At 41.2% G+C, this 14,845-nt stretch overlaps 1 protein-coding gene across 3 annotated transcripts; it reads left to right on the plus strand.

Annotated features, from left to right (window-relative positions):
- The first annotated feature begins 74 nt into the window (after window positions 1–74).
- On the plus strand, window positions 75–13,965 carry si:ch211-129c21.1 (uncharacterized protein LOC563087 homolog). 3 transcript variants are annotated; one of them, XM_027018103.2, is made up of 15 exons: window positions 75–286; window positions 4,174–4,409; window positions 4,966–5,111; window positions 5,218–5,280; window positions 5,422–5,520; window positions 5,692–5,791; window positions 6,348–6,458; window positions 7,110–7,261; window positions 7,440–7,612; window positions 8,187–8,346; window positions 8,433–8,655; window positions 8,860–8,975; window positions 10,027–10,190; window positions 10,599–10,651; window positions 10,787–13,965. In XM_027018103.2, exons 2-15 carry the CDS (start codon window positions 4,298–4,300, stop codon window positions 11,476–11,478), a joined length of 2,364 nt encoding a protein of 787 aa, XP_026873904.2. In that variant the 5' UTR covers window positions 75–286; window positions 4,174–4,297; the 3' UTR covers window positions 11,479–13,965. The 3 variants fall into 3 exon arrangements, with proteins under 3 accessions (XP_026873904.2, XP_026873907.2, XP_026873906.2); XM_027018106.2 differs by lacking the exon at window positions 75–286 and adding an exon at window positions 602–625; XM_027018105.2 differs by lacking the exon at window positions 75–286 and adding an exon at window positions 2,856–2,940.
- Window positions 13,966–14,845: the final 880 nt, after the last annotated feature.

A 14,845-nucleotide genomic window follows, 5' to 3' on the forward strand; every position in this document is an offset into this window, starting at 1 on the left:
AGTGCCCCCTTCAGACAAGGAAAGGCATTACCGTTAAGAGTAAAAGTGGAATGGAATGCATTTGTGCTCCGACAAGACACACGCCGCCGCCGGTCCACATAGTAGCGCAACCACTAATACCTCGAAAGAAAGTTGTCAATTAGTGGCCTGTTAACGTTCTTTCCCTGCTGAAAGCCTTAGTAGCTAAGATGCATCAGACACACATATTTATTCGATTTTGCCATAGTTAGCTATGCCTGAAGAAGCCTGAACAAATCAATTTACAGGACCTTTGCAGAAAAAGCAGGTAAGTCATGTTTGCTAAAGGTGCAGCTCTATTAAAACAATGATGGTAAATACATTCCGTTTCAGATGAGGTTTTGCTCGATTTCATGTGCTCTGTTCTATTTCTATTGGGATATCGAATAGATATTCTGGGTTCAGAACAGGTTGAGAACGGCTCTTGTTTATGAGGGCAATGTTCTGCAGCAGACCACTACCTTAGTTGGCTTTCTATTTAAACAGCGGCTCCTACTGTTTTACACTTCCCAGCGCTTAATACGCACTTTTCAGATGATGACGGGTTTGGCAGGATTAGATAAATATTAATCTTGGAGCAGGAGAAATACTGCCCAAAAGGGAAAGGGTAGGTCCCCAGTACTTGTATCGTCTTCCTTCTTCAATGTCATTTTAAATAACTGATTAAGTTTTTCGTTTTAGAAAGTTGCACAGGATACAATTAAAGTAGCTATTTCGGTGTCTGTATTTCCGACACGGTACTTAAATGCTGGGGTAAACCGGTTTTAACGTAATACGCTTAAACCTGATAACGTGATACTAACGCGATATTAATACTGGAGCGTTAATTCAGACTTTATAAAAGCTAGGGTTGTAAATATCCAGTGATTGCATTTCAGTGCTTTAATACTACTATTCACAATGGGCAAAGCTTCTACACAAACTTTGATATGTCATAGGCTGGAAACAAACTTGCAGTCCAACTTCTTTACTTCCTGTAAAACCCAACTTAAAAATAAACTTTCTTCTTGCGCTGACAACGAATAATGTGACAGTAGTCGCATCACATTCTAATAACATCCTATAGGTCATCAATTCGTATTACTGAACTCAGCGGACTCTTTTTAAACTGCCACTGGCAGTTTTCCCACGAAGAGCCGTTAAGGGATGTTTGGTAGGTTGTTGTCCTCTAGGATGTCTGGTCATCTGAAGACTGGGGATTAAAACTATAAAGACTACTCAAAACTCTTAACAGTCACAGTAGGTCTTATTCTCACGTTTTAAGTTTGTAAGTCCTGCACTGACATGTCTGTGTGCAAGGTTTTTTAAACCCTCACTCCCATTTTTTTGAGCAGGTCTGTCTGCTTGTAATGCCTTACTCATCACCAACTATACAGGGTTTGGCAACAGTCTTATTTACCTTATCTACCATTGTGTTAATGTGAAATTGGACTCAGATCAAAATTAAACTGAAGATTGATCTCTGTATAAAAGGCTGTCACTTATAATTGATATTCTGACCTGCAAAGGAGTAATAGTGGAATGTTTTCAGGTGTTGATATGTTGATTCTGGCTATAGCTGAGGTTACAAATGGCCAGTCCCATGTTGATCCAGGGAGTGCTGTGACGGGGAGAGACTTTCGCATTGACATTAACATACTGGGTGTCAGAGGTGTGGCCCCTTTCTCCGTAGCCCACTTCCTCTGTATATTCTCCCCAGCAGAGAGCCCTACTCTCTGGATCTTGGTTGGTTAAGGACACACGCTGTTAACCGTCACTGTAGTGGCAGTTTGCAGGACAGAGCATCCCAAGACATTGAATAGTGGTAGTCACGTTAATATTGTACTGCGGGGGATGATGCAGATATTGCTTTGCTGTCATTATAAGTAAGATAAAAAAGCATGTATGACTGTACAGCTGTATATCATAGAACATTGTATTAGCTTCAGAAGAATTATTATCTTTAAAGGACATAGTGCATCTTGTGAAATCTGATATTTATTATGGATTTATATATCATGTCCCCTGTGGAGTGAAATCTGTAGGTGGTTGCAAACTGCATAGCTTCTGTATCTATGGTGTGAATGTACCTTTTCTCAGAGGTAGCAGTTCATGATGATAAATCCAGTGAAATGATCTGTAGGCAGTGTGCCTATATCTCAGGGTCCTATCAGTATACAAGCCATGGCGCTGGTACTTAAGTCTGAATGAGGCTGTCAAGCTAGTTCTCCCAGCTGTATAGGAAAATGGGCAGGGTGTTGATGACGTTTCTTGCTGGTGGCACTCCCAGTAACCACTCCCACCTACTTGAGCCCGGTGTCCCTGTGCAAACCCAGTTCACTGAACCAAAAGGATTTTTTCAGGAATTACAATGATAAACATTCCTTAGCTGACATGCACATTATTAATTGCACGTGAGGGTCAGTTTTCCAGAAAACACCTCCCTCAAGCATATAAACAGATTCTTGTGAAAGTCCCACATCCCTGTCTAGGAGTAATGCCGCCTTCTCCTTCCTGTCAGCCTCAGGCCTGTTGCTCAGCCCACATTTCAATGCTTTGGAATTTCAGGAAAAGATTTGCTACTCCCTAGAGTGAGCAGTCGGTATCTAGTGCTTTGCTAACAGGCAGTAGGTAATAGTCCCTCTGCCTGAAGCATCCATGTCTTCGCTTGGTCTCTAACGTGCTCCTGCTTGCCCCCTTGTTTGCAGTAATAACACAAACCAAGCATGCGGTCGCATATCTGATTGGCTACAACAAAGGATCTTTGTAATCAGCCTTTCAGAGAACATGTATGAGCGCGACACTGTTGAGTGTGCTTTAACAGGGTAACAGCCCTGCTGGAAAACAGTGAATCACTATAGCGTTCCAGGAGATGAGTGAACATTTGTGTACATCGCTCTGAAAGTCAGGACGTATAGTGCCGTGGGAGGAACTGCAACAAGCGTGAGTTGTTTGAACATTAAACTATCATGTTTGTTCCTGGGGTACACTAAACAGTGCTATACAAAAAAAAAGAATGGTTTAGAGTGTCAGTGATGGTTTTATTGTAAAAGCAAATTCATCTTACCTGACTGAGAAATGCATATGATGATTGAAGATGTCAGAACAGGATTTGAAAGTTTTGGCTTTTCACATGTATGTCTGTGCAAGACATGCATATCAACAGATGAAGAAGAAACTTGCTTACAAATCATCCTAGATTTGAAGGTCCCAAAAAGCAATGCTTGTGAACAAATGCTCAGCTCAATCCTCAAGGAGATAAACATCAGTACTGCAAGGGATTTACTCTCACGTATGGGCTCAAACATATACAACTTGACACAACTTCCCTTGCAACACTGGACACATCAGGTGAAGTCCTATTAGAAATCAACATTTGGTGCATGTTCAATAACAAAACCAGTAGGAATTCTGCTTTATGAGTTGTGTCAAGTACATAATTAAGATGCATGCAAAACATAGACCCTTAACACCTAAACACACATTAAGTTATGTATGTTAGCAAGTGAAGTGGTCCACTTTGACATTGATTGTTGCAAAACATGTCTGCCAGTGATCAGTTATTTCTCTCTTTATAGATAATCCTTTTGTAGATAATCTTCTCCCAACTCTTCAGGACTTGGGAAGCCACTCCCTTGTGCTGTGTTGGTAGGCTTGGATGCTTGACAGCTAGCAGATTGGTAGGATCTGTTAAAGTGGCCAGCAGTGCTGCAAGCAAAGGAGGAGCTTTCAGCCTGTTTTTCCTCCTTGTTCCCTAAAGCCCATGACAGGTGTGCGCTCCAAGTATGCCTCAGAAAAAAAATATGTGCATTGGGAATGAGAGCCTTGTTTGCTGTGTTCTTCTGACATCATCTTTTAGCCATGTTTTTTATAAATGTATTGTAAATGGTCATCTGTGAAGGCATTGTAATTGGTATCTGCACACGAGATGGGCATGGTGCCAGACGTTCTCTTGGCACATGTGAGAAGAGAAGGCACGTAGTTATATAATGTGCCCTATCCTTTAGGCGTGTATTTTGAATTAATGTATGACTTCTCCCAAACCTACATAAAGTTGCATTACTGAACACCAGTTCAATGGATTCATTTAGTCAGCATTGGCATTTAAACTGTTTCCAGCTGTAGACACTGGAACAAACACAGTCAAGAGGCTGAACTCCCTTTCTCGTACCACAGCACCATGGATTTCTCTTTATGCCTGCAAGAAGGCAGAAGTTGCAGTCAGTTAAATCTGAGACTCCTCCCGACATAGCCTGGCTTCCTACTGGCAAACAGCTGGTCCTGGCTGAGGTCCCGCGCCATGTCCTGTCCTCTCCTTCCTCCCTGTGTCCTGGCTGGCTTGCTCCTCGCCTGTGTCTACACTGCTCTCTGCACACTGGACTGCACTCCTCGAAAACGTGTCCCATATGAAAGTAAGACGCTGTTATATACAAGACCTACACTTACCTGCCACTTCATTAGAAATGCCTAGATTGTGTCTATGGCAACTGGCCTCTTAGTTTTAGGAGACACATGTAATATGTGCCTAGTGCAGTCCTGCGGTCAGATGCTGACCGCTGATGAAGGGTTAGAGGATGACTAACACAAACATGGAAACAGATGAGCAAACAACTATAACTGCACACCTAAAAAGTTTAACCAAGGCAGGCGTTTCTTAAAGTGATCATTGCATGTCCTTCATATGTGCATATTTTCCCTGTATGTGTCATGGTTGTTATGTATTAGTAACATCATTTATATTAATTTGTACTCCCCTTCTGTAGCCCATAAACTTTTTTTACGTGATAAATCGTATATGGATTTTGCTTTTAAAAGCTGCTGGCAGGTTGTTCATTATAAATTTTTCAGTGGTGGAATTGTCTGTTTTCACATGTGCTAATGCCAGTAAACGGACCAGAATTCATGTGTAAAACAGTGATTGTTGTTCAGTTTTAGCGTTTTTTCACAATTGTGTTTTTCACCATTCAGGAAACCATCTTAAAGTGTTCAGAGAAGAGGGCATTTCAAATTACTCTTCTATGTTAATGAGAGAAGACTTGGGTGTTCTGATGCTGGGAGCTAGAGAGGCTATCTTCGCACTTGACATCAATGACATCTCTGTTGCCAAGGCTAAGGTATCAGCTTCATGCAGGTGCTCTCTATCCCATTACCCAAGTAGTGTACATTGGAGGCTTTTTAAATTCAGCAGCATTGCTAACAGATATGCACTTCCTTTCTAAGGTAACCTGGAAAGTCACTCAGATGAAACAGAATGAATGCACCTACAAAGGAAAGAATCCCGATGTGAGCTTGTCCAAAATTGACTCTTTATCTCACATACAGCATCTTATATCTTATATACAGGCATCCACATTCCATAGGCTAAACACCCCCCCCCCCCCCCCCCCCCCCGTAACTGCTTGTCTACCTGGTATCCCCTTTCAGACTGAATGTCGGAACTACATTCGTACGCTGCATCAAATCAACGAAAGTGTCATGTATGTCTGTGGCACAAACGCGTTCAGCCCTGCTTGCGATTACATTGTAAGTACATGTGTACCCCAAAATCTTATTTTAACAGGTCCAAGCCTGTTGTTCATATTCACTGCACAGCTATTATTTAAAAATTCAGAATTCTAAAACTGACTAACGGCATACAACCATATAAAGACAAACAGGGGGGCATACCTCTGTGATGCTTTTCCTGTGGAACAGGCCTATGTCGGTGGACAGCTCAAACTGAAAGGGAGGCAGGAGGAGGGAAAGGGAAAGTGTCCCTTTGATCCTTTTCAGAGGTCCTCGTCCATCATGGCTGGTATGGACTTCAACGATAATTTATTTCACTGCTACAGTTGCTACGCACTCTTTGTTACAATTTAGTAATTACAATGTAGTAATTCATTTCAAACTATTAACCTTGCTGTCGCTGTTGTTTGTGTGTTAAAGTTGGCATGCAAAATGTGTAAATACATTTTAGGAAGTATATCTGCCCAGTCACTGTTATTGACTGAATTTACCTGTCAAAACATTGTAGCTGTAGATGAAACATTGTAGATGAGTTTATGTAAGTCAGTAAAGGCGTACAAGTTTATGCTTCAGTATTGGAAAAAGGTGTATGTTCTGCTGTTCGTTTCAAAATAGAAGATACCTAAAGAAGAGTGGGATTCAATCACATGACAGTGTTCAGTGAGGATTAGAGTTCAACTGTTGCTCACGATCCAAAGCCTCAGAAATATTTGACAGCATTTGAGTTCTTCAGCTTTGCATGAATTGATTTTGCTGTTAATGTCAATTTACCATACCTTTCCAAACACTGCAATTTAATGAGTTGCTCATTTAGTTGCTTTGGTAACACTTTTCTGTCATGTCAGACGGGGACCTATATTCAGCCACCATCCTGAACTTCCTTGGCTCCGAGCCAGCTATCCTGCGCAACTCACTGACTGTCCTGCGCACTGAATTCACGAGCTTCTGGCTCAATGGTATACTTGGATCTACTTTTGGTTTCATTAGTGCTTTGACATTATAAGTGTGTAGTATATTCTTAGTTTTCTGTTTCATGGCAACAGACCATGCTGACCATATTGAATTGTTGGATTGAAATAGTAGGTTTTCTGATTGCCTTAAATGTAAATGTTGATAGTCAGTTTGGGTTAATTGAAGAGTCGTGCAAATAAAGTTCACCTCAAATCTGTTCATCATCTGCATTTGTCCTGTATAACCATAATTCTCTTCAAAACAACAGAACTTGTGAATATCATGAAACCAGAAAAACATCAAAGTGAGCTATTCAGGGTCACTGTGGTAAACACCATCAGCACCCAATAGTAGTTGTCATGGTGACAAATGCACAGCTTTATATTTATGCTTATATATCATGTTAACAGGAAACACTGTTTCAAGGTAGGCAGCAACGTAGAAAATAGATAGATTATCAAAAAGATATGATAAGTGAAAATATAAGATTCTTTCTAGCATGTTCATATGAAGAACTTCAGAAGGATTACAGTTCAGGGACATGATATTCATGAGAATATGGAAAATGGTTAGCCAAAAAGGCACAAACGTCACAAAAATTCTTCCAGACTGGATTCATTGTTAGATTGAGCATCGCCTTTCTCACCTAACCACAGAGCCCAACTTCATCCACATGGATGTGATCCCAGAAAGTGAAAACAACCCTGAAGGGGATGATGATAAGCTCTACATATTCTTCAGTGAAAACGCAGTAGAGTATGACTTCTACAGCAGACTTGTAGTGTCGAGGGTCGCTCGAGTCTGCAAGGTATGTTTCCCATCCATTTGTAAGGTGCAGCTGAGAGTTCAGCTTTAAATCAGCAACGCTCGCTTGTTCTGTGTGATTCAGTAGACTTACATTAATGGTCCAGCCCTGCTGCCCCTCTTTATGACTATGGTTGGTCACTTTCTATTTGCTGAGCTGAGAGAGAGTCTTTAATGTGTAGGGTGACAGGGGAGGCCAGAGGACACTGCAGAGGAAGTGGACCTCTTTCCTAAAGGCCAGCCTGGACTGCCCAGTTTCCGGGGACATCCTGCCATACGTTCTACAGGATGTCTTCCTCCTCCGTCACAGTGACTGGCGGAAAAGCATCTTCTATGCTGCCTTCACCTCCCAGTCGTGAGTAAGGTTTTACTGTGCTGGTCCTACAGGAGCCTAGGGTTGTAGATATCTAGGGTTGCACAATATATTCTTTTTCAATCTGTATCGGCCTTGGCAAAACTGACATCACAAAAGGATGTGATTTGCAAATGAGCTCTTTGCAAATGAATCCTATTGCATAAATGGTTATCATGTGTTGAGTGTTCTGTTTAATCTCAGATGTTCCAAATAAATACTCTTTGGATGTTTAGATCAGTCATGGCATTTACATGATCCAACAAAGGTCATTAAGATTTCGCCAAAATAATGCAACCCAGTCTTTAACTATGTAACACCAAGTGTTCACCAATGTGTTTGAATATACTGCAAGGCATATTGAAATTGTTTTATGTGGTAACATATTCACAGTGGGCTATTTTTATCCATATTGCACAGTCCTAGGTGAGCTTTAATCTCACTCCTTGTTCTGCTCCCTGACCTCAGCTCTGTATTTTTATGAAAGGAATTGTTGTGTGTTTGTGTGTGTGTGTGTGTGTGTGTGTGTGTGTGTGTGTGTGTGTGTGTGTGTGTGTGTGTGTGTCTGTCTGTTCAGGGGCTCCAATGAAGTATTTTCAGCAGTATGTGCATATTCTGTGATGGACATCAATAAGGTGTTCTCCCATGGAAAATATAAAACACCAGTAACAGTAGAAGCCTCTCATGTGAAATGGGTCATGTATAATGGAGATCTGCCTGTTCCTCGACCAGGATCAGTGAGTCATCATATATCATTTACTTTTTGCCTTTCAACAGTTGTTCATGGACAAAACTTTGATATTTAATTTGTTTCTACACACAGTGTATCAACAATGCTGCAAGGGCTTCTGGAATAAGGAGCTCTCTGGACCTTCCTGATAAAACCCTGCAGTTCGTCCGCGATCATCCACTCATGGACGACAGCGTGAAGCCCCTAACAGGCCAGCCACTGCTGGTCAGGAAAGGTGTGCTGTTCACCCGCCTGGTGGTGGACCGTGCGACCGCACTGGACGGACAGCCTCACCTCGTCATGTTCGTCGGCACAGGTACACACACTGTGACCTCCCTGAGAGGAAGAGAAGGAAGACAAACGGTATCAGTAACCCAAATATACAAGCACCTTGTCACAACTGTCAGTCTTGCGCTGTAAATGCTGGCAATATGTTTACTATTGATAAATATTGATAAATATTGTGGTCATTCAGTACTTGTTGCAGTCAACTTTCTAATTTGAAATGCTCCTTATTCAGACAATGGGTTCATGCAGAAAGCTGTGAACTACAATGGGGAGATGCACATCATTGAGGAGCTACAGCTGTTCAGAAGCCCTGAGCCAATCAGCGTCCTGCGTGTCTCTTCTAGCACGGTACTGAAAACCTCAAAACACCTTCAGTAGGAGAGGATGTAACATTTTCCTTTAAAGTAAGGCATGTTATGTGCCTTTAAGGCCAACTAGTTCTTGTTTATGAGCAAACACATTATGAACAGATACCGCTGTAGACACTGGAACCTCAAGGCTTAAAACAAATAAAGCATATTAATGTTGTATCACTTATCTTCTGCAAAAGTTGTAACAAGCAGTAGTCTACTGCAGTACCAGTGTGCATTAGACCCTGGCAACAGATCTGTAGACAGATCCGTCCTCAAGCTCATAACCCCAAAAGCAGTACCAGTTCAACCTAATAGCAAATAAAACTTGATTTTAAAACAATAAAATAGTGGTATGTGTAGTATCTATGTATGTATAGGTTTAAGTTGTATTTCCTATATTGTTACAAGGTCAGCGATTTTATTTTTTAATTTTTTTATTTATTTATTTTTTTAGTTTTTAAAAATTAAAAATTAGGAAGCAATAAGGGCACTAACTTTCTTCTGGAGAAATTAAGTCAAGAATGATTGTGAACCTGACACTCCTTCCAGTGTGATGTACTTTACTTTAATCCACTATAATGGCCCTAAATTGCTGTTGCACAATAGAGGTTAAACTTTCATTTTCATTCTCTGCTTACTTGTGGATGGTGTTTTAAACACACTGAAGCTGGGTAAGAATGTGACAGCTTTGTTTTGGCTTCTTAGACAGCGCAATCAAAACAAAATGGTCTTTACTAATATAAATATTACAGTTGCAATGATTTTAACAATACATGCATCTGCATTTCAACGGCTGAAGTAATGTTATTTTTTTTCCGTGTAAGTGCTTGTCTAACCGGTATCCCCGCATAAGATACTGTGCTATTGTGTCATGTGTTACACTGTACTAGTGTTCTTGGCATGATACTGCTATTGTGTTTTGTTTGATATTGCACTAGTATAGTTTGTGTGACCCTGTGCCAGGGGGTCTTGTCAGAGGTGAGGGCTCTTCTTTGCCTAGCAGAGCATGCTCTTCAGTGATCTGTTTTGTTCTGTGCGCGCCATAGGGCCAGGTGTATGCGGGCTCTGCGTCTGGTGTGGTGCAGATTCCTATGGCTGACTGCCACCGCTACTCTTCGTGTTTGGACTGCGTCCTCGCCAGAGATCCTTACTGTGCCTGGGACCTCGGCACCCACCGCTGCACCCCCTCGCCCAGATTCACCAAAGATGAGTACGTAGAGCATGCACATTGTTACCACATTCCCACACCGTCAGCGTCTGTCTGTGTGAAGCCATCATTCGCCTCACCCCGATAGCCCAAAGTCCTTAAGACTGGTGGCAGCCCATCTCAGTTCTGAGGTTCCCAATGGGCATTTTTTGTGTTTTTCCTGCTCCTGATATGACACGTCAGCTGACCTGAATCAGGTATGCTAGAGGAAGGAAATTCACTAGAATCGGAAAGTGCTAAGCATTAGTACACAAAACACGGATCTATTACCCCACCCAGCTGATATTTTAGTCACATTCTGTACTTTGGTGTCTTTGACTTTTGACACACTTCTAAAGTTTAGAACCAAAAAACACATTTTGTATCTGTCAGTGATCAACACATCAGTGATCCTAATTGCTTTCATTTCAGTGAACTGGTTCAAAGTTTAAAAGAGGGGGATCCTTCTCGCTGCCCAGACCCAGGTATTAACTTGTTTTAGATTTGTTGTTCATATAGGGTTAAATGTCAGACGTGCATTTGTTATAATCTGCATCTGCATTTTGTACTCCCAGAGAAGGGAAACAACCTCGATCCTAATCTTCATATGCATGTTTCAGTCCCCATTAGGGCAAAGAAAAAGACCCTGGCTCTGGGAAACAACATTAGGCTCCCGTGTGTGCTGGACTCCAGCCTGGCTCAGGTGCAGTGGCGCCTGGCCACACAGCTGTTGATCCCGACCAGCGGGAAGTACAGCATTCAGGCCGATGGTCTCCTCATTTACAACGCCTCGGCTGCTGACACGGGCCTCTACACCTGTGAGTCAGTGGAGCGGCCAGCTGGCAGGCAGTACCGCAGGACGCTGGCCGCCTACCAGCTACACCTCCCCTCGGCCCTGGGTGACGATGACGACGGAGACAACAGCACCTATGATTGGGGTGGCACAGGCACAGAGCACCCTCCCTCCGAGTTGCCAGACGTGGTGCCAGTGACATCCCCCGCCTGGCACCGGAGCGGCCTGGTAGCCATGGAGGTGTCCGTTACCATGCTGTCTGTGCTGCTGGTGGCTTTGCTGCTGTGGAACTGGTACAAGGGCCACCTCCCGCTGCGGGGGAGGTGCCGGCAGCATCCCCGCAAGCAGCCCAGGTCGGCGGGCCACGGCCACCCTGCTATATACCCGCTGCGCCAACACGCCACCCTCGACAGCACGGAAGAAGCCCAGGCCAGGCAGTTCCTCCATGCACACAGTAACTATGGCAACGGGTTAAACACGGGTGTTTTCAAGTATATCATGGACGAGTCTGAGATTTAAACGCTTACGGTACGGTTTAACAGACGTGTATGGCCAGAAATAGAAGAGACAGGCATTGAGAAATGAAGGCAGGGCAAGAACTGAGAGTCTTCACCTCGTTCAAAAAGTCTGTGCTGGATTCATCTCAAGAAATGAATGTTAATAAATAATTTTCTTTTGTTCAGCTCTGCTGAGAATTGTCCTTTATATAAAGTATAAAGTAGGCCTGTCATGGATTTGGTGGTAAGTGGTATTTTGGCTATACCATGCTTACATCATCATTCAGGCAGTATTTGCAGAGTGAGAGGTACTGGCTCTGATGATGGAGATGTCTGGAAGTCAGGCCTAGTCAGAGAGAAGCCAAGTCATTGTCTTCGGTTGGCCTGTGTGAAGAGTGAAGATTACCCCATAACACACATACAATGTGGTGAGGTAAAGGTTACTTGATACTTTTGATGCTAAAAAAATCTAGCACAGTCTGTTTAAGTATTGCATTACCATTCAGTATGTAACTGTAATACAATTAGGAAAATTCAGCTGTCTTTTTATGGGGCAGTGGAATTACCTGTTTAAAGTGCAAAAAATATTCACCTCTTTTTAAACCTTTTCATGCTAACATAATTTAGTGTTTGTTCAGAATTCTCTGAATTCTTTGCAGTCTGACAGTTTTCACTAGACAGGAATACGTGGTACCTAATGAAGTTGGTATGACAGATGTATGTTATTTTTGTATTTTAACACCATTCTATGATGGCATTACCAGAGCATCTTTCATTTGTATACCATTTGCATTCCTAGTCTCCTGAATGTGCCCTTAAATCTGATATCGGAAATTTGTTACCTATGTGTTATACCAGGTGCATCTAAAATCTTTGATCAAAGTGGTATGACGTTTACATATCCGTGAGTAAATATAACAACACTGTTATAATGGGCTGAGAAGAAACAACTAGAACAGTGTAATTAAAAGTATATTGCAGCTGTGAAATGCAAACTATTAGGCTTTATTCAAGGCCTTTGAAAAGCTCTGAGAGAATGCACTAAGAACACACTGTGTAGAGTTGAAAGTAGATCATGTTTTCTATATACTGTAACTGCAAAACATGACCACACATTATTATTGTTTTTTGGAGTAGTTCATTGCTCCTTTAGTTTTATATAATATGTTGTATGGTGTCTGCAAGTCATGCTAACCTGGCTCTACCCTGCTTATGGCATAAACAATGCAGTGACTAAGGATTTTTAGGAAGAACAGGGTTTTTTTCTGAACTCTTGTTTTAAATATAAAACATCTCAATCTTATTAAGAATCCAAAACATAAAACCTTTTAAATACCAACACTTGGGTTACTTCAAAGACTTGTGCCTCTGTATTGACCTGGAAACCCCATTGTTCAGATTTATGGAGGTTAAAAAAGCAATGTAATACATACTATGTACACAGTATGTAACAATAACATACAGCTGCCTAATTTGTTCTTAAGTAGTGCATTCTAACATTAATAATCCATACAATTTTTGCTAATTCAGTTGTCTTAATCCAATCTTTCTATTAAAATCCACACGATTATACCCAATCAATGTTTAAATATACTGTGCCCCATTGTGAATGACCAGAGAGATCATTAATATGTCTGAATCCTTCTTTATTTGAATCTGTTCTCATCTCTCATCCACAATCTTTTGTAGCTTTATTAATAAAATGGTGGTCTAATCCTCATCAGTAGACCACCCCGTGCTCCCTGGGTGGTGTGTTATGTTTCAAATTAGATCTGCTTTATCTAGCAAGGTGCAGTTCTCACTGGTATTTATCTCATCCGAGACACTCACTTCTGCACTGGGGATCAGGCAAAACAGAACAGGCAATGCTTTTGTCTATTTTACAGTTTTTACTCAGCTTTGCAGACTTGGTGAAGTATGCTTTTATGCTTTTTTTAAGTAGATTTAGTATATAAATCAAGAATGTGACTTATGTTTTAATATTTGTTTAATATTTGTTTCTTATATATAAATAACTGATTCTAAACATTGTCACACAGTGCCTCAGACTGGTAGTACATAAATTTACCCATGATTAAAATTAAATACTACTTAAGATAAAGAAAAATTGTATTAAACTTGAATTACAAGTTAAATATGGGGTTAAATATTAATTCAAATCTATTTTTGAGATGTATATCATCAGTACAATTGTAATCAGATTAAATTAATATCAATTACTCTGTCAATAGACATTTAAAGGAATTTAAAGGAGTTAATGTGCTCTTGGGTGCTATTTTAGCATAACGTTCCCTTTTGTCAGGGCTGTGTCACCCCACTAGTGGAATAATCTCTGGCCCTTCCTTACTCCACAGTCAAAGTCAAATTAGTTTTCTTTGTAGTAGCCTGATTTATGTGTAATGATCAGATTTCTGTGTAGAGGTCAGATTTCTGTTTAGTCATTTCTATGTAGCTAATTTCTAATGTAACCACTGGGAGGCACAAGATGTTCATAAAATCACATGCCCATATTTTAGATTTATTTCATTACAGACTCTTTTTTTTTTTACTTGAAAAGGGTGAATATGAGAAAAATTAATAATTAAAAGCAGAGTTATCTGAAAAACAGTGTGTGTATTCATAACTGCATTTGTCTAATTTTGTTCCTACTCTACAGTAACTTCCCACAGCCTCCACCAGGGGGAGCCCATGAACGGAAGTAACACAAAGAAGACCCAAGTGAGCAGCACGGGCCTTCTAGAGAGACCACAGCCCTCTTCTCCTCTTCTATCCCCATCTATCTCCAACAGTTGCTATGGTGACCACACTATGGCCAGGTCAGCAGTAACCCATGATGACCCTTAAAATGATCTTTTAACCCACAAGACCATGGCCAGGAACGAGAGGTCAGGAGTGGCCAGAAGGCAATGAGAGCTTTTTTGTGATTGGTTGTTCTGTCAGCCCACACATCATCAGTTTCTCTGAGATGAGAAGCCAGACAGCAGCTAGAGAATTCTAAGGAAGAGTGAGTACAGCTCACAAAATGACCAGTTTTGTTCATGTAGTTAGATCTTCACACACAATATTGCTTGAATTTGTGTGGAAACAATCATTATCTTGGTAACTGATATTAAAAGATAACTCTAAATCTGATTTACATTGTATATACAATTACAATTTACATTGTAAATTGGGGATGATGGGTCTGCCTGTCGGTGATGAAAGGGGGATGGTTAAACAACCACTGGTTCCAAAGTGTGGTCCATACTCAGTCTTTCTCTCTAATCTACCCAGCACATATCTAGAGATGACCGGCGTTAATCTATAGATGTGTTGCCTCTTTACACCCAAAGACCGCTTTGGAAATCTCCCCATATAACAGCGTCTCACTACACGGTGGAGGCCTAATG

The sequence above is a fragment of the Electrophorus electricus genome, chromosome 26, assembly GCF_013358815.1.
Source record: "Electrophorus electricus isolate fEleEle1 chromosome 26, fEleEle1.pri, whole genome shotgun sequence".
In the NCBI taxonomy this organism is placed as follows: Eukaryota; Metazoa; Chordata; class Actinopteri; order Gymnotiformes; family Gymnotidae; genus Electrophorus; species Electrophorus electricus.

Bases quoted from the DNA above. Each gene is read 5' to 3' on its own strand.
- si:ch211-129c21.1 (XM_027018103.2), top strand. From the start codon at position 4,298: ATGTCCTGTCCTCTCCTTCCTCCCTGTGTCCTGGCTGGCTTGCTCCTC. The intron at 4,410-4,965 runs GTAAGACGCTGT...TTCACCATTCAG, and splicing joins AAAACGTGTCCCATATGAAA to GAAACCATCTTAAAGTGTTC. The intron at 8,976-10,026 runs GTACTGAAAACC...TGCGCGCCATAG, and splicing joins TGCGTGTCTCTTCTAGCACG to GGCCAGGTGTATGCGGGCTC.